This window comes from Tauraco erythrolophus, chromosome 9 (genome assembly GCF_009769465.1).
Source record: "Tauraco erythrolophus isolate bTauEry1 chromosome 9, bTauEry1.pri, whole genome shotgun sequence".
NCBI lineage: Eukaryota > Metazoa > Chordata > Aves > Musophagiformes > Musophagidae > Tauraco > Tauraco erythrolophus.
In genome coordinates this window covers 31425762-31445432 of record NC_141473.1, presented here as the reverse complement: position 1 = coordinate 31445432, position 19671 = coordinate 31425762, and the positions used below count along the sequence as shown (strand labels likewise).

At 38.2% G+C, this 19671-nt stretch overlaps 1 protein-coding gene across 4 annotated transcripts in view; it reads left to right on the top strand.

Annotated features, from left to right (window-relative positions):
- The window catches only part of LDB3 (LIM domain binding 3), a 116430-nt gene that overhangs the window by 45497 nt on the left and 51262 nt on the right, over positions 1–19671 (top strand). For 2 of the 4 annotated variants that reach the window (XM_086616293.1, XM_086616294.1), the window contains exons 3-5: positions 3657–3732; positions 14999–15021; positions 18420–18623. In XM_086616293.1, coding sequence (XP_086472419.1) covers positions 3657–3732; positions 14999–15021; positions 18420–18623 — 303 coding nt within the window. Of the gene's footprint in view, positions 1–3656; positions 3733–9877; positions 10285–14998; positions 15022–18419; positions 18624–19671 lie in introns of all 4 variants that reach the window. The other 2 variants (XM_086616292.1, XM_086616291.1) reach the window with 1 other exon arrangement.

The window sequence follows — 19671 nt, the reverse complement described above, 5'->3', positions numbered from 1 at the left end:
GCGAAGACACGAAATATAAAAAAGCCACATGAAGATGAAAAAGAGCTCTTATCGGTTAGGTCATGTCACCTGTACAAGTACAGTATTGTGCTCCCCTGAGGACACGGGTTAAACTGATAGTGCATTACAGAACTCTTTTGCAGCCCTTCCTTAGGCAAGCAGCTCCTCTTAATGTATCTTGACTCCTAATGAACCTTTGTGAGTGCAAAGATACCAGGATTGAAGTCAAGTGCTCTTCAATTAAAGATATATTTAGGTAGGTGGGAACAAGCAGAAATTTTGACAGCCGTATCAGCAGTGCTATCAAAATTGAACTGCTTTGCAAAACTATTTCCATCTTGTTTTTGAACTGTGTTAAGAAAGAGAACCAGTGTTGAGTGAGAGGGAAGGTATATCTGTGTGAAGAATTAAAAAATACCAGAATGGTGTATTTGGTCATCATTATAACTGGTTTGAGTTTTCATTTTGAAATGTTTCCATTTTTGACTTTGAAAATACAGAACAAAATGTCTGAAAGTCAAAATCAAATGAATTGCCTCAGAAAAACAATCCTGATGGAACATTTCAACATCAAATCTAAAATTATCAGTCATTTGTGAAATTTGGACTTTCATCCTCCTCATAGCCCTACTAAGCAAGTACGCTCCCTGAATGTTTGGAATAAAGTAATTTTGCAATCAATAGATTAAAATGTAAACCTGAACACACATGTTTGCAACAGCACCATTATCACTTGAAAAGCAAACTTGTGTTGCTGCAGGATTTGATTCATCTTGCAAAAGAGAGAGGAAAAAAAAAAATGTCCTGAACTTGCAGATGTTTTTTCCTGAGGAGTAATGGCTCTTATGTAAATAATCACTTTGTTCTGCAAGTGCATACACGTTCATTCCACAAATTGACTTCACCTCTTCTGCCCTTTTCTCTGATGCAAGTGTGTGCTAAATCTAGCAAGCCTCATCATTCTGTTTTTAAATACCAAAGCTATAAAGATCCAGGGCAGAGTTATGTAGGCACCTCATTGTTTTAAAGTAACATCTTGAAACCTCAAAGTCAGTGTGAAATAAGTGTCTTGGTTGGATAGCACTGTGAATGACAGATGTAGCTTATCGGTAAGGTGGAAGGAATACAGCTTTTTAACATCATCTTCTGTGGTCGGGTAATGCGTGAGGAAAACCAGACATACAGTAAATAACAGAAGTGATGCAGTAGTCTGGTAAATAAATTCCTGTGCTGCAAGACAAAGATTTTCCAGTTATGCATCAAACATGCAGTATGTGGTTGTTTGCTAGACCTCTGCATGTGACAAACAACGTTTACAGCATCTTTGGCACAAAAAGTCATGATAGTGAACAGAGCAGAGGGGACACTTGGTGTCTGCCCAGCCCAGCTGCGGTCTTGAGTGTACCCAGGTCCTGCCACATACCTTCCCAGGAATAACTGGGTGTACCCAGAAATGACACCAATGGAAGGAAGATCAGAATCTCCCCATAAATCTTTGTCTATTCATAAATTGTCACAGTCAATTTTCAGCAACTCTGTGTTCTGGGCTGCAGCTGATTTATTTTCTTTTTCCTTTCTCTTTTTTCCTGTCTTTCATGATGCGTGTGCATGTCTCATGAATATGATCTATTGTTTCTCTTTTTAAGCTAAGATGGTTGGAGGAAGGATATGACATTCACTCCTGAGGGAAGATGAGTTAGTAACTCACCTGAGGGAAAGTTTCTTCTAGGCAGTTAGTGATTAGCTCTTATTCTTAGAACTTAAAGGTATCTATTTTTCAGATGATTATGTCTTAGGGAGTATACTGTGATATAGTCCACTGTGAGTATCAACGTTAGTGCCTTTTACAGTTTTCTAGCCTCTTGTTTCAGGAATACTTTTTCAGTGAATTTCACAGGTTAATTACCTATTGTTTAACAAAATGCCACTTTTCATTGTCTCCTCAAACTGTTCATTTTCGTAGTAACTCATTGTGAGGTAGGCATCTATTACATAGCCTTTGTTCTCAGCTCTCAAAGTAGCATAATTTCCATATCTTCTATATGGAAATCTTCTAGTTCCTGTAAAGATTACTCTTTTTTCCTATTTTTTTTTATTTGTTTACTCCTGCTTATCGAAATATTTTACATGTGGCAGCTAAAGCTAAATACGCAGCTCAGTGTGAAGCTAGGTATTAATGCAGGGATTGTCATGACGGATGAGCTCAGGTTTTGTTTAGCTCAGCTTTCTGTCTCTGATAGATGCCACTGGTAGGTATTTCAGAAGAAAGTGCAACACAGCCCTCAGTAAGGAAATAATGAACCTAACACAGAAGCTGTTCCGCTATCAGTCTTTCATGTTGTGCCATAAAAAATGAGAATCTATATGGCTACTTATTTTTACCCAATCTAAAGGAGCTATTGGGGTTTTTGTTGTAAGTATAAATATCCAATCCTTTCTGGTATCCTGCTGTTCTTATAGTCTCAATGATGTTTTGTAACAATGAGTTTCACCTCAGGTTAATCAAGTTCTCTAGGAAAAATGTTTGCTTTTATCAATTTATATGTGTTGTCTTTTCAGTTTCACTTAATGCCCAGGAATGTAGCGTTATTTCCCTTTTTCTGCCATTCATTATTTTTTAAGCCTCTGTAATGTCTTCCCTTATTCATCTCCTGTCTAAAGCCAACAATTCTGAATGTCTCAGTCACTTCTGCTTGATTTCTATGATTTCAAGTATTTTTATTGCATTTTTGTACCTATCTTAATTTTGAAATGTAGTTTTTAAAGATAAGAATTCCAGGCATAATTTTGATCTGTAGGTTGGCAATAGGATATTACTTGTATAATTCTGATTCTTTTGACTATTTTTACATTTTCATTTCATTTTCTCTGGTGATCCCACGTGTACTGGAAAGATTTCAGGGGGGTGTTCAGTGCTATGCAGGTTCTCACAACACTTCCCAGAAATAGATTTTCACTTTCCTGAGCATCCTAGAGAGCTTCAGTTAGCATTTGTCACTGTGTTTTCCATGTTCTGTTTCAATGAAAGGGCAAACTGTGTGTTTTGAAAGCATTTCAGTGGAGTTTGTTTTTGGTTTTTAAATGATCATGTACGTGTATTTGTCAAATACAGGTGAAAGGCAGGCATTTGAAGTGGAGTTTGGTTAATTCAGTAGTGATCTGCTCCTTTTGAAATGAAATGGTTTAAATTATGGCAGTTGCTATACAGTTTAAGCTATTAAATAATAATCTTTTGAGGAGTTGATCTTGAGATGCCTTATTACCAAAGTGTAGTCTCTGCATTTTAAGACACTTCTAAGTTCCCTTTTCCAGAGAGCTGCCCAAACTTGAACTTATCTAGTTGTGGCTGATGGTCATTAATGAAAATGCACTTTGTCACAAGGTACTGGAAAATAGATGATGGCTGAAGTCGGAGACTACTTCCGTAACTGATGACTTTTCATTATTCAGGGAAACAATATCAAACTTTTTCTCACATTTAAGACCTTTGTAAATGCGGATGTAGAAAAAGCATGATAATCACTAGAAAAAGTCCAGGCTATGCTTAGCTTTCACTCCTGTTGAAGCAGCTTTTTTGCATGAAATAAGACCTGAAAAGTAGGCGATTGATAATCTTTTTTCTTTTTCCTTTTTTTTTTTTTTTTTTTGGTCTCCAGATCTAAACGTCCAGTACCAGTTTCAACCACAGCGCCCAGAATTGACTCTCCCAGGGCTGTAATTCCCCACCAGAAGGTATGTGATACATTTCTCCTCAGCCAAGTTAATACCATTTTTATCTACTGTGAAGGTTGATACGTACTACAGGAAATAGCTTTTGCCCACCCCAAATAAATAAACGTTGAATGAATGCACAGGCAGCAAAACTGCCACAATGCAATGTATTAGTGATTTGAATCTTGCTAATTTCTGATTGGCAGAACCAAAGCATCCAGCCATCCTCTGATGTGATCTGATCTAACCCATTCTGAGCAGTTTGTTTGCATCTAGGCTGCAAGAGGCTACCAGAGCTTCTCAACATACACATTTGCTTTTGTACATTCTTGGGGAAAAAACGTTAGGCTGTGCCTCAGTGTATCCAAATCCTGACTGCAACTGCAAAGACACTGATTTTGAAAGAGGACATTAGGGCATTTGAAAGCTTGCATCATGTTACATTCTTGTCACATTATTCAAAAGACATGAGAATAAAAACTAAAGAGGAGTCAATTTAATGAATAACAGCAAGTGACAGAGGAAATGGATGGCTTGGTTTCTGTTGTCAAAGCTCGTCATCTTCCATAAAATAAATGTTCATATCAGAATAAACAGCATTCATTGACTGTACCTGGCAACTCATCATCTGTATCTTTGGAGGTACTGAGGAGCAGGGATACCTGAAAGATGGTATGTATCCTTAGGTCAAAGACTGAGTAGGACATTTGTATTGCTGACGCATTCAATTAGATAAAGGGAGAGAAGGTAAAATCTCCATTGCTGCAACGTTACCCCTGCTGGAAGTGCCAGTTTCATTCCTAGCTTGTAGTATAAATAAGAAACACTGAAGATCAAAATACATGGGGAATTAGGTGATGTTCTACTGTTTTTGGCAGTTCTGACATCTCTCTTCTGACAGAGAGAGATGAGGATCAAAGGACTCGACCCTTTTTCAGGAGCATGTTGTCTCACACTTGAGCGTTCTGTGCTTTGAGGCTTAGGAAAGGTTTATAGGAGCTGTTGGAGGCATTCCATTCTAAATGGGCTACAGGCAGTACTTGCAGGTACAGAGATTTACTGGAACCTTTCTGGAGGAAAAGGGTGGCATCTAAGAGAAGATATGGTTGGAAACAGGGTATCTAGCGGTATTCACAAAGTGGTATGGAGATGTTACAATAAGGTATGTTACAGTAAATATACTTTAAAAATCAAAGTTTCTTTGCTTATCCCTTTATTATTTCTAGTAACAGTATCACTGTAGACATGAAGAATTCCGTGACACATAGGCAGAAGCTGTCACCTCCACATCACTGCTTGACAGTGTTTAGACTCTGATGGTTCACATGAAATGAATTTGATTGCATTTCAAAAAACAGCAAAAAACTACATTACAAGACATTTGCAACAGTGTTGTCCTCAGACATCGAGAGAAGTTATTCTCATCTTTCTCTGAGCCAAGGTTAAGGCATGGCAATGTTAGCTAAAAAATCTGCATGTGCAAGTTCAGTGTCTGGTTTAAACCATAAATTCTCTTGTACATTATTGATGATCTGATTGGAGCTTCCACTAATTTTCAAGCATGTATTTCTTCTTAGACTGCTATGGTCATGAGTTTTTGTGTTTTAGAAAAATAAGCATACGTTCTTTCATGAAGATGTAAGGAAGGTATAAAAACCCCAGAGTTCTTCACCGTAGTAGACGTTTTTCTACATTCCACAAGTAACATACATTCTCTCCTTACATTCTTGAGCTGATCAATGTTATGGATGATACAGGTTCTGCAACCATAAGCATGGCGTCAACTAAGCTGTAGGGCTATTACTGGAAATAAAAGTTTGACTGATTTGCAGTGTCTCCTTATCTGACATTAATCTCAAACTTGAAATGATTTTCATTCAGTTTAGTCAAATATTTTTGATTTAGTCAAAAGATTTAGTCAGCTCTTTTGCACAGGTTGACATAGCTGGAAGAAAGGGCATAACTAATGCTGAAAACATTCAAATAACAAGAAGAGAAAGCATTAGTCCAAGGATTGAAACTAAGCCATCATCAGTCAAGGAGTTCCTGCAGCTTTTCAGAGGGGTCACAGCACAGGTGAAGATTCAGCTCAGTGCAGTTCAAAATGTTCAAGCTGAAGCTTTAAGGCTAAGCATAGCTTTAACATTTGACCCTTTGCATAGAGGTATTAAGACAACCTCTTTAATTTTAATAATATGCCTATGTGTTGCCCTGTTTATGAAACAGTACTGAACACATTCATTTCAGAGTCCCAGTGAGGATCTTGTAATGCTTATGATTTGTTTCCTGCCAAATTTGGGAACTATGTGGCTAAGAGAAAATAGATGAAGAGATAATGGACTTTTTAAGTAAAGCATAGCATGGAGGAGCTGGCTTAGTCAACAGCTAATTGTGGGATGTCTTTGAGAAGAGTCATTTAACTCCGTGGTGCCTCCATTTTCTTCTTTCTGTAAAACGTTTAAAGCAGCAACTGCTACTTGAGCATGTTGGGAGGTCAAATTCATTAATATATTGTTAAAATTGTTCTCCCAGTAGTGCAAAAGGTGAATAAAGACTGTAAAGTCATAGTAATAGATAAATAGAATGTGGGCTGACAAAGGAAGAGGACCTGAAAAACTGGTATTGTGCCTTCCAATATAAATTTGTTTATCACTTCTTTGATACATAAGAAGGAGCATTTGCCTTTTATAGAAATGGAATATTTATAAATAAAAGAAAAATAATATTTCAGAATGGAAATTGAGCTGACTTATAGCTTCCTTCTATTCCCAAATGTTTGAGACTCCTCTACATTTATCAGTTTTAAGCTCATTCACTGACATTACACTGGGAAATTAAACTGCAGTTTTCCCCTGGTCGTAAGGGATTGCTGCAGGATCACAGCATCTTTCTCGAGGGAAGAAGCCCATTGCTCAGTGTCAGAGCTTCCTCTTCTGGTCGCCCGAAGGGTAGCATCAGACTTGTGTAGTTTGAAATGTTAGCTTGCTTTTCCAGCCACAGAAACCGTGAGACAGAATGGGATGAGAGAGATGGGAAACAGGGGAACGTTTGTTACTGTTGGCTGCGTTTCATGTGATGGAATGCTAAACGCTGTGCTGCTGCTCAGTATTACAAATCTGACCTTCACATTCAGAAATGGTTTCAGAAATGCTGCATTGATCTGTTTTGCCAGTGAACTGGAGGAAAAAAAATATAAAATATCCTACCAGGAACAAACTGAATGAGAGCTGCTCTGTCAATCACAAAAGGGAAGAGCTAAATAAGCTGATTATTAGGTGGTAATTCTTTAGAAGAAGTTATACAGCTGCTCTCTTAGACATTTTCTGTTTCATCCCTTTCACCCCAAGCACAAGGAAAACAACTACCTTAAAACTATAATCATTTATCATTAACTACAATCATTTACAGTCATTTTATGCATGTCATTTTATTATGGGGTTTAGAAAGGAAACCCACAGATAACTGAGACAAAAGCAACAGAGTTTTCAGGGTAAAAACCAAATTCAACTGTAGCATATCATTTTTCTTCTCTATTGCCTCTGTATTTTTTTTTAATATTTGTTTTGTCCCTCTCTGCTAGCATGTAAAACTCTTTTGCACAAGTGGTGACTTAATTTATGAAGATGGCCTTGTGCATTTGTGCCTCTTTTACAACATATTTTCAGAAAGAATCCCTGTTTTCCGTTTGTTTAATGTTACTTGGAAGCTTGCAGTCAACCACTTAAAGGTTGGTTGTTTGGTGTTTTCTATGTCAGGGTATTATGACTAAAGTATGTAATTCAAATGTATTTATTTAAAAAGGCATCATCTGAAAAACGCTTTTAGGATTATCTATTTCTACAGCCTTAGGCAGCTATTAATGCCAGCTAAAATCTCTTCCTGTTGATTACTAAGGAAAATGTTCTCAGTTCATTCTATCTGCCTTACATTTTTGATTCAAAATGTCTTAAATAGATTTGATGTTATGATTGATTATATCCTTAGACCTTTAGGGTTTTTTTGCAATTAATTTTAATTAATCAGGCCACATTATCTTGATTTTTCAAACGTAATCTCCCTAAATTTGAATATGCAGTATAGAAAAATCCAAGAGGAGAATATAAAATACTTATATTTCTAGTGAACCTTAGTATCAAAATCAGTAAATGACATTAATGATAATCAATACTAGCGTAAGTAGAAAATCAGAGGCCAAATTCTTCTCAGGCCTGTGTTTCATGCAAGGCTACGGGGGAGATGCGTGTAAGATGTTAAAGATGGCAACTGAAGCAGTGCCAGCCCAAACGAGGCAAAATGTCACTGCAGGCCACCACCTGCTCTCGTACTGGCTTTCACTGAGGGCAGATTGTGAGCTCCGTCCCTTCTTCAGGATCATGTCCCCTGCCTGTCCCTATCCCCCAGAGCTGCGCTGCAGCATGCTGCCAGCATTACTGGTGGGCCTCCTAACTGTGGCTATCATGGCCTCTGGGTACCAGTTATGGCTACAGCATATTTAGGTCCAGAGGGAGAGGCTGAAGGGATCTTTCTCCTGTAGCAAAAGCAATGTAGCTGGAGTTAGACTGGAGCCAGGAGCTTCTGAGATGAGCTACAAATTGATATTATGGCTCTAGAGAAATCTGTAAATTGCCAAGCGTTTAAATAGTTTGTTGGGTACCTCAGCTATAGGTTTGTTGTTTTTTTTTTTTAATCCAAAGCACATAATTACAAACAAACAAAAGTGAAGACTAAAACAGCTTTTGAAACTACATAATTCATTATTTTAAAAGCTGTACTGATGAGTTCTAGCACTCAGGATGCTAGGTTCGAAGGCAAACTTTGAAGAGATGTTAAAAATAATCAATATTAGAATCTTACTATTCATGTTCTGGCCACTGAGCCTTTAGAAGTTAAAGAAGAAGAAAACTGAGATTAAAAATATAAAATGGCCTCCTGAAAGTGAAATTTGTATTCCTCTTTGATAAAATTATCCATGCTGCAGATAGGCAGATTTCTAAAAAGTTTAGAGCTGTGGTCACTCCACGCTGCCAGTAACTGGAAGGAAATGAGGCAATTTCACCCTAAGGGTGCTCTGTGGTTCCCTCAAAGCGCTGAGCACCCTCCAGTCCTAGAGATGTAGATGGCATTGTGCCAGAATGAGCTTGAAGCCATGATAGGGTGTTTTAGGCAATATGAGCATGTTTTACATGAAACTTTGTCAGAACTCATGCGACGACTTATTTTCTGCATTGTGTTGCTGAAAAAGCAGTATTTTTCTTTTTTGATTCTACCTTTTGTTTTGGTTTCACTAAGCTGCATTACTAGCAAATCATTTCTGAAACTGAAGCAGAGAACTGCATTTTTCCAGGAGGTGGTTTTGGTAGAATGTTTCTGATTAGAGCGCCAGCACAAACTGTTATGGGTATAGCTATTGTAAGAGAGATTCCTGTGACTTTGACTAAGACAATACATCCTGCTGTCCTAGTTAGGAATGTTGTCTGGGACATGACCGTAGGATCATGCACTCATCCATATACTCATGCACACATTCCTTCCAGTGGAAATTATGCAGAAGTTATCAGAATAGAAGCATCCTGTGTGTTGAGCAGTACCTGTTCTCAAGTACTTTTGGTCTATCTGCTAACCGTGCTGCATGGCCTAATGAGCATGAAACAGAGCCTGTGAAAGGAATGCAATGCGTGGGCTTCAATAACTCAAAGTGTACTTATGGAAAATAGAATGGTGTGGTTTAGAATCATTATGTTTTTGTAATAATGGCATTGACTTTTATGTTTGTGTATTATCTCAAATGATTCTGACCTCAAGATGTTTTTTAAAGATTTCTTAATTATCCTAGAGATTAATGGACAGTGTTGTCTTTATATAAAATTATTGCTATGAGGTTCACTAGTAGCAAATGCTGTTTTAATGCTAAGCTTTATCTGTTGATTTCAACTAAAACCCTGTATAAAAATGCCTGAGTATGTTTTGCTTCCCTTATTTTGAAACAGTGTGTTTCTTTGTTGAAAATCTTCTCTGAAAGGTTGGATGCTTTGGCCCCAATCTATTTATTGCAAGTTTATCAATATGTTTAGAAAGCAGTAATTGCAGATATGTTATTTTTGCATGTGTTCTATGATTGCTCTTTTCTTTTTTTTTCTTTTCTTGGCCTGCATGTTTGCTACTACAGGAACCTGCTTGGGAAATCAATGGCAGCAGAACAACCTTCAGTCCTCTAACTAACACGGCGGCTGGGCCTATGGGTAGTATTTTAGCAACCAATGGAACGTTTTCAGGCTACCTCAACAAGCAAGAGATCAGCTTTTCAAATAGCTCTTCCTACTTAAAGACTACCACAGTTAGATCTTCCATGTCCTCTCAGTCTGTGACTCCTGACATTTCACCTGCAAAGAGCAATCTAGGTTCAAAACTAAGCCCTGTGTTGGCTGATGGCAATAGTCCTTTACACCAGCTGAGCCCTGCAAGGCAGTATAACAACCCTATTGGCCTTTACTCAGCAGAGACTCTAAGGGAAATGGCTGAGATGCATAAATTAAGTCTCAACCGAAGGGCTTCGGAAGGTGGACTTCCTAGAGGGTAGGTAACATGGTAAAATATTTCATATTTCAATAAATAATGAATTTGCTGAAAAATGAATGTAACAGTACCTACCCTATTGTGCATTTGTCTGGTAATCAAGGTCTGGAACAATCAGTAAATTTTCCAGTACCCCCCAAAACATACACTCAGTACCATTACAGAATAACTCTTGGTCTTTGGTATCTAATTGCAGTACGGATTGGCAATAGTCACCAGAGCATGAGGAGGCGCTCTATGACTGAAGTAACGGTGATCATCTCAGGGTTCTGGCATTTAGTGACTTACACTAATGCATGCAGTGTCATAGAACCAAGTATCACTGTCGGCCGTTACAGAAGCTGCTGTAGAACAAATCTGATCGTTGGTACTTTCCAAAAGAGAAATTGCTTCGACCAGCAAATCTGACATGCTAGTCCACTGGAGCACCCCGCTATAATTCCTGCCTTAATGTATTGGCTTTCCTATGCAAAATGAGTCCAAATTGCAATATTTTGAATCCTCTGGTTTGAATATTGTCTGTCTCGCATCCGTTAGTTTTGCTTTTAACTTGTATATAACAAGGAATGATCTCTAGATACTACCCTGATAGTTTGATCCCATGCTGTCAGGGTTTTCAGTGTTACTGTATTGAAGATCAGCTGTTTTACTAGTAGGTTTGTGAAGAGAGGAGCTTGGACTAGAATACCTGAGAAAAAGCAATGAGAAACAGGCTTTCTTAATTTTTCTGCCTTCGTGTATTAATTTGCAAACAACTCTCTAATTTGTACATTTGTGTTTATTTAAAGCGAAGATAAATTTCTTACTGTGAATGTAGGAGAAAGCATACTTTTGACACTAGGGACTTGGCTGTATCAGGAAAACCAGAAAATCCAGACAATCCACCCGAATTCTGATAACAAAAGTATATTTTCAAGTACTTCACATCCCACTGCAGAAGCTCTTCACAAGAGTAAAACCCAGGGGTTTTAAGTTGCATCAAAGTAAGGATATTTTATCCTTATAACAGAGCATATATAGAGGTTCTCGATGATTCAAGTGGTTTAGATGATTCATTGTAACTCTCTTGAGCACTCGGCATTAACAGTCCTAATTAACTTACCTGAAAAAAATCCTATCCTCCCTTCTCATACTGGATAATTAAGAAAGGCAGTTAGTGTGTGAAAGAGAATAATTCCAGTTAGTAAGCAAGATCAGCAAAATAAACCTAAGAATGCTTCTCTCTTAATTTATCGTTTTCTTGAGGAAAACTAATCCTTGTCTTATTTCAATATGCAGAGTTTCCTTCGAGTATATCTCACTATCTTTCTCCCACTATCTTCACAACCCTGCTTAACATCTGTAAGGGCGAGGGTGAAGGGGCTTTATTTTGGATGGCTCAGCATTCTGGCTATTTCTTTGTTATCGAAATTACGACAAAGCTGCATCCATCACTCATCCAAGAAAATGTGAAAGATTCTGTTGATTCCAGAGGGCATTGCTATGACTACGTAATATGACAGTGATTGTTGGGATGCAAAAAAGGTGTACCTGCACAAAACACTTCAGCGTCTTCTCTCTGCTGCTTTTCCCTGGTTTATGTCTCTTTTATACATACACATGTTAGTGCGTGCCTGTGGCAGTGCACTGAATTACAAAGCAAGGTTCTACCTTAGAACAACCACCTGAGATTTATTTTTTTTAGTTTGAACAAACTTTTAAGGAAGTGTTGTCTCTCTGCCTGTAACATCTGTAGCACTGATGAACAAATAAGAAAATTTGAGAAATCATCTAAATGTTCTGTTAAAAAAACTCAGCCTTTATCGTGCAGCCCAGGAACAATCTGAAAAGATGAAAGAGCCCAGAGGGGTACTAAGTACACATGTCTTTTCAGGTAATTCCTCTGAGATTTAGAGAATTGGACATTTCTGTTTACATGCAGAGAAAATACAAATCCTGTCATTCCCACTCCCACTTGAGTGTTACCCATGAAGTGAGAGGCGTCTTTCCTACTGCTCTGTGGAGAGTAACATGGAATCTGTAACTGCCTTGGGACTTGGTATCATCCGTGATAGTCTCGATCTCATGGTGGATATATGTGAAAGGGTGCACAAGGAATGCACTGTGAGCTCTGCGAAATCAGCTCTGGCTTTGCTGTGCACATTCTTATCACATAGTACAACATGAGATGTTGCATACAGATTGTGAGATTACAGTGCTCCAAAAGTGTGAATTTATTATGCGTTCATGAACACGCACTTAGCAGTGTGGTGAAAACAATAAGAAAATTCAGATTTGGGGATTGATCTTAAGATATATTTCATATTTCAATTTGGTGTCCTTTTCACCAAATAATTTAAACTTGATTGTGTGAATTGCTGGTAGAGGTTTAGCTAAACTCTTTGAAAAATCCTATCAGAAACCTAAAATTAATTTTGAGATTATTTGCTTGATCTGCACAGAATAACAAAACTTCTGTTTCTCTGATACACTTTTACGTTAAAGCTTTATCACTCTGGCCCAGGGTGAAAAATAGAGGTGGCCTTTTAAGAGCGTGGAACTTGATGTGCTGAAAGCTTTGGAAAGGGGAGTACCGATAAATACGAAGAGTGAGTCATAGCTTGTAACATGTGGTTCTTTTTCATTCCAGTGCAAGTTATTTTTCACATTGTAGGTCAAGGGCAGTAAATACCTGTCCTACAAGTACGTGCCAGGTGGCTTGGGTTACCATCTTCTTACTGGGTGATCTCTGTGAGCAGCAAGTTGGGTGTTTCATACATGTCCATATTTAGAATCAAGCTAAAATAATGCATGGCTCTGAACTGGAGAGAATTTTCTCATCACGTACTAAACATAAGGAAAAGCTTTACTTGTTTTGAAGGAAGCTGTAATAGCCTCTTCACATCTAAAAAATCTCAACTGAGATGTGGCTGTTGAGCTGTTCTTAGTGTGTGCACACAGTGATTTTTATATTTGAACATATTTTTATATGCAAACAAGTGTTCCTCTAAATAAGGTGTATTTTAAGGACTGTAGTTCTGCCTGTAAAATATTATTTTATGTGTAAGGCAGAGGCCTAGATTAGAAGAGTAAAGCAGGCATCAGAGTCCGCTTCAGAAAATGATACTATTACACTATGTTTCGTTGTAAATGAGTGCCCAGCTGTCCTGCACATACCTAAAATGGATACAGGATCACTGATGTGCTTACAGGCTACAGCTCGTTCCTAATATATCTCTACTGGTTCCTGTAACAGACTGATATTTGGCTTAATGTAGGGTTTATAAAGTTAGAAGAATATTCTTGAATCCGAGAGTCTGAAGAGCAGTAACTGCAGAAGGTGATCTGTGATTGCTTTTCCATGGAAATGCAGAAGTGCAAAGCCTTTACTGCAGCTTTGGCTCATTAGAGTGTTTTTGATGGTGAAAAAGGCAGCTGGATGAGCCAATGCAAAAGGACTGTATGTAAAAAGAAGTAATAAAAGGTTCCACAAGGCAAAAGCAGGAGACAAATCCACTTTGAATGTCACTCTAACAGTATAACGTTGCTGTCCAGTACTTTCTGTCAATTCCAGATCCAGAAATGTCAGAGCAGCAAATCAAAAGGTTCAGTACCCAGTTCTGTCAACAGCATTCTGTGCAGCTAAATAAGAAGAAATGTTTATTAACTGATCCTGGACTCTCTTCCTTTTTATTTCATGCAAGATATGATGAATTGCTCTTCACCCAAGAATATAGGAGCAAAATAGGGGTATTCTAAGCTTCGAAAAAACTAAGTTAAAATAAATGTCATAGCCCATTAATGCTATTCGTACAACCAACAGAAAGACTTATTAGCAAATGATATAATATTACAGTCTGAGCATGTTATCTGTTTGTCTCTCCCAGCTTTGGCTCACCTACATTGAGTTTTGTGTTGTTTTTCTTTGGAATTACTGTGCAAGCCACCCTCACTTCTTGTTTATGCAGCGAAGCACAATGTAGCATGAACGTATGTTTTTTCATACTCTGTACGTACCAGATGGAATAAAATATCCTGATATGGATATCCAAAAAAGCACATAATGCACAGACTTGGTTTATTTCATATGGAATAAATCAAGAATGACTATTCTGAAATTAATTGGTTTACACACTGTTGGCATAATGTAGGTACAGTCAGATTTAGGCCAATGGTTTGTTAAATGCAAAGGCATTTTCCTTAGTTTTAGATTTAAAACATCTACCAATATATTCTTTGGATCTTCTCCAGCATGTGAAAGACCAAAAAATCGAACTTGCAATACCAACTCTGAGGGCGGCCTGAGGACAACAGACTTCATCCCTGAATATTTAGTATCTGAGGGAAGAATATAATCTCTACCACTCATTTGCTATTTTCAGATGAGAATATACTCTGCCAATGCTTCTTTCTTCCCTCCGCTCCCTCCCCCCATACACTTTGATAATAGTACTTTTAAGGATGCACAGCAATAAAAACATGTTCAAGGGTCAGCCAAAATGCCATGGTACCCTACTAAGTCCTAGTGGATCAACTATAATCCCCGCATTTTTTCCTTCCTTAATCGTGTTGGGGTTTTCAGGCATACGTTTACTTTTTGTGCTTATTTGTAGATGGTCTGAAAAAAGCTTTAGTATGCTTTTGTAAGTACCTTTTGCCCTGTGCACTTTAAAAACGATTGACTTTTTCTGTTTGGTTGGTTTTGACGATGTTTGTTCTCTTTCTCTTCTTTTAGGTCATAACCAACACTGCTGCCAAGTTAGTATCACTTCTGTATAGAGCCAAGTATTTGTGTTACGCTGTATGTGTGAAGATTTGTTTTCTGGGGTAGCATGATCCCCTGTGCTCCTGCTGTGTCTGCTTGCAAGTAGAAGTAATTTTTAAAAAATCTTATTGGTATGGCAAGCATCATGGGCTGCCCCTGGTGTCCAGTGGTGCTGCTCCCACCACGTGTTCTGTATTTCTTGGTGGTGTTCTAATGCTGCACATGAGTTAGCATCTGAGTTTGCTCAGCTCTTGCAAATGCTTTCAGATGCTTTTGTCTCTAAAGTCTGGGTTTAATATTCTTCCTAACTCTTTAAGTAGTCTTTATGCCTTCAGGATTTGGGGAGCCTTATCTGAGCCTTTTTTGGTGTATTACTAGTGATGTATTTTTAGCTTCAACATTAAATTAATTTCCAGAGTCCCACTCCACTAAAATTCCTATTTAGGTTGGTCTGAAAGACTGAAGTGGAAAAGATCTAAAAAGTAATTTACCTTAGTAAACATTGCCCAAACAAGAAGCAACTTTGATTTGAAAATGTGATTGATCTGCTTTATTTAGGGAAGTTCACAGGGTCCTTAGCTTTGATCTCTAGTTATCTAAGGGCAGAGGATTGTCGCTAAATTCCAGCTTTCTGTCTCTGAACTAAATGTTGTCCAGAGATTTCTGGAGAGACTGGGTTAAATTCAGCATAAAATAAATAATTATATTAGTTAAACATCAAATTTAAACTGACAAGAGAAGGTAAGAAGTAGTAGAATATACGAAGCTGAAATACGATTTAATTCATATAATTTACGCTGATCTGGCATTCTCTTGTTGATATTAATGAGGTGTGGGTGTGATGTCATGCAAATGATGTAACTCCTTTGGAGTGATGAAACTCTAGCCAATTTACATTGATAATTATTATGTTACAATTGTCTTGGAAAGCAGAAGTCATGTTATAGGGGTGTTTTTAATCTTACTTGCTTTGGGATTTCTTTTTCTTGATCCTTTCTCTGCTTGGTAGAAAAATCCCATTCGTTTTGCAGAGGTGCTCCAGCTGTCTCTGGGGTCTTACCTCTGCCGCTTTGTCCTAGAGCACAGCACCCCTTCTGAGCACTAATGGCTTCTGTTTACTTCCAGAGTTATAAAGAAAAGTCTGTAGTGAAAAATCTGTACCCTTTCCTGTTATTTTTATGGAAATCCTGTTAACTTCTGTGAAAGTTTTGCCTTGGTATCTGTAATGTGACTGAAACCTCTTGAAAGATGTCACTGAAACTCTTCAGATACCAAAAGTGAGAGCCTTTATTTGTGCAATCGATTGTGGAAACCAATTGCTTTGAACGTCATGCTTTAAAAATGACATATTTAACATCTGTCTTTTCATGCACACGATCTTCTCAGATCTTGGGTTTAAAATCTCTTCAATACTTTTAACAGTGTAGGGGAAAGAGAACACTAAATTCAAGATCTCAAGGGCCTGTGTGTTCCTAAATATCATGTGATTATTTAGGCTATCACAAAGAAAAGAGATACCATTGTTAAAGTAAGGCATGCGCATGCTGAAAAGTCAAGAGTATAACAACCTGCACCTCTCTGCACATCACCCTTCAACAGATGATGTCAGTATAAAAATAATACTGTCATAGTTGATGAATAGTTAATGGCGAGACATTTTAAATGAAAAATATCCTTCTAAAAAGATGATTTTCACTTTTTGAATGCATAATGCAGCTTCTCAGTTCCCTCCCTTATAATGTTGACGTGTGTAACTAAAGGCTGTGGCTGTACAGCATGTGCGTATTTATGTCTCTGTTCCTTGAGCATGTGGCTGTTAATGTTCTACCAAGTATTTCAAATGATGTGTGACTGTATTTCTCTCACTGTCCATCTTCAGTCAGGGCATCCCACCAAACAAAAGGCTGAAAACAGAGTGGAATCCCCTGGTTGGGTTCAGAGGTGGTACATCACCTTCAATAATCTCCAGAAGATTAAGTGAGATGGCTGCCAGCTTTACTGGATTTTCCTTTTTCCTCCATATTGGGTCAAGGGTCTGGTTTTAACATTCACCCTCTGGGGCTAACCCACGGCAGACGGGCACACTATTGTTCCCTTGCCAACCAGAGAAGCTGTTGTTCAGTCACATCAGCTAAAGATGATATTAGCTGATGTACTTATGGTGTAATGGTTTTAAACTGAAAAGTTGTTCCAATCAAACGGGATTACATTTTTTTAAAATTTCTTTTCAGGGAATACATATCCATTTCCAGTTTTTGGGCTCGGTTCAAAATGAAACCTTTGTGAAATATCTGTTATTTCCCAAAGGACAGAGTTCTCACTTTTGCCCATTTTGGTGAGCATACAGAATCTATACTGCTGGCAGGACAGGAGCAGCAGGCTAGAGATTCGTCTGATCTCCCATAGATTAGAGAGGAACAGCTACTTCAGTGACCGACAGCTGAGGTTTGGCTTGCCCATTGAAACTCCAGGCAATACTCAGTCCTAACTCCAAGACTAGAACAATGCCCAAGTAGGTGCTACAAGGAAGCCGGTGCTCTTTAGTTGAAGTCTGACGTTAAACTGCCTCGCTCTGTTGCAATGGGAGCCTCAGTTAACTTGCTTATGGCTCGATTTCTCAAATAAAAACCCTTCCTCATTAATGGAGCCACTGGAATACATGGCGGCTACTCTTCCCACTGCAGTTGTCCCATTGATTGCAATGTAGGATATTTTGCTCTGAGACTGAGCATTTGTCCTGCTATAGCAACACTTACGGCTGGCTGCACAGAGATTTTGGGAAGATTAATTTAGCCTTTGTGAGGAAAGATTTGAAGATTAAAAGGCACAAATACTAAATTTCACTGTGATTAATAATCCAGACAGAAAGTACTGGAACCTTCTAAATAATAGAGGACCTGATGTCTGTTCACCCCGTTGCACTTTCTAGCACTTTGTAAGACCCTTCTGAAAGAACGAATGGATGCAGTGAATAAACTGGGAATTCTCTGCAGTATGTATATACGTCCGTGGGCATGCATATATATGTGTGTGTATGTTTGTATACACTTATATGTATATATGCATGTAAGAACAGAATTTTAAGTTATGTAAGTATCACATAAATACTTAGAGATTTGTCATGACTTCTCTGTACAATGACAGCCGTTTCACCTTTTTTTCTCTTTTATACATCTGTGAGTCAACACAGAAAAGTCATCCATTAGCGCAGCCAAGTTTTAACTGTTACTTGTGTTGTCTCTTCTCCTCTGACCAGAAGCTTTTGTGGTGAGATGCCATGAACAGACACGCACACTCCTCTCTGTTGGTGCTTTTTCTCTCACTTACCTGTCACGCCTTTCTCCTTTCTTCCCCTCCCTTCCCTGTCGAACCTCACTCTTGCATAATCCAGCACGGAGTTCACGGAGCGTTTCAACCCCAATGTTCTGAAGGACTCTGCCCTGTCTACACACAAACCCATTGAGGTGAAAGGCCTAGGTGGCAAGGCTACTATAATTCACGCCCAGTATAACACCCCGATCAGCATGTATTCCCAAGATGCTATCATGGATGCAATTGCAGGCCAGGCACAAGCCCAGGGTGGAGAATTTGCTAGGTAAGGTTATTTCCTTGCACGGAATGCTCTTTTCTGCATGATACGTCTAACAGTCCCTACGTGCATGACATGGCAGCTCTTCCTGGACTCTTTTTTCTGGAGTATCTTACACGTGAAAAATAGAAATCAATCCTAGATAGTGTTTGAAAGCACTTCATCATTTTGATGTTAAAAGGATGGATAGTTAGAAAATGTAACATTTCTTTTTTTGTATTCTTCTTAGAACTAGTAAACCCTACAAAAACATATCTAGTGCTCTGTGTATGACATCAGATGGCTTTTCATTTGTGATGACCATGCCTTATAATAACCACTGTATTGTATGCATCGCTCAGAATGGGGAAGGGGAAGGGGCGGGTGGAATTTTTATTGATACATGAAGAATTATTCTTCGGAATGGAGTGTTGTGCTGTATTATCCCTATCCTTAGACTACATACTGTACATGTGTCTTACGCATATCCTTTGGACTGTAGTAAAATCCATTGATCTTTAATAATTCTGCTTTTCCAGTGCATGTTTCTGGTAATCTTGTCTCATAAACTTATCCACAATTGTTACGACTTAACCGAAATTACATATGTGATGAATGTAGCCAGGTTCCTCTCTTAGTAGGTATCTTTCTAACCAAAATAGAGCTTACCTTCTTTTCATGTGACGCTAAAATACAGGTATAGCAACACATTTCAACATAGTTTCTTTTCAATATGTTAGCTGCAGGCTCATTCAAAGTGTAGATGTTTTCTGTGTTTGCTTGCGCTTCCTTTTGCTGGCCATTTCTTTTCTCTTTTTTAAAATACTTTTTTTAATTCTTTTTTTTCCCCACTGATTTTTTGCACCAATATTATTCTGTTGTTTATCACAACTCTCCCTAATGATGGATCTCAAACAATATCTTTAGTTGGTTTTGACCATGACTCAGTGAATCTCCATAGGTGTAAGCAGACTCATATTTCCAATTAGCAAAGTACAATGAAAGAAGTTCATTCTATGTTCTTTGTAAGGGTTCACATCTTTCATAGGCATGGATTATATGAGACATTTTATGA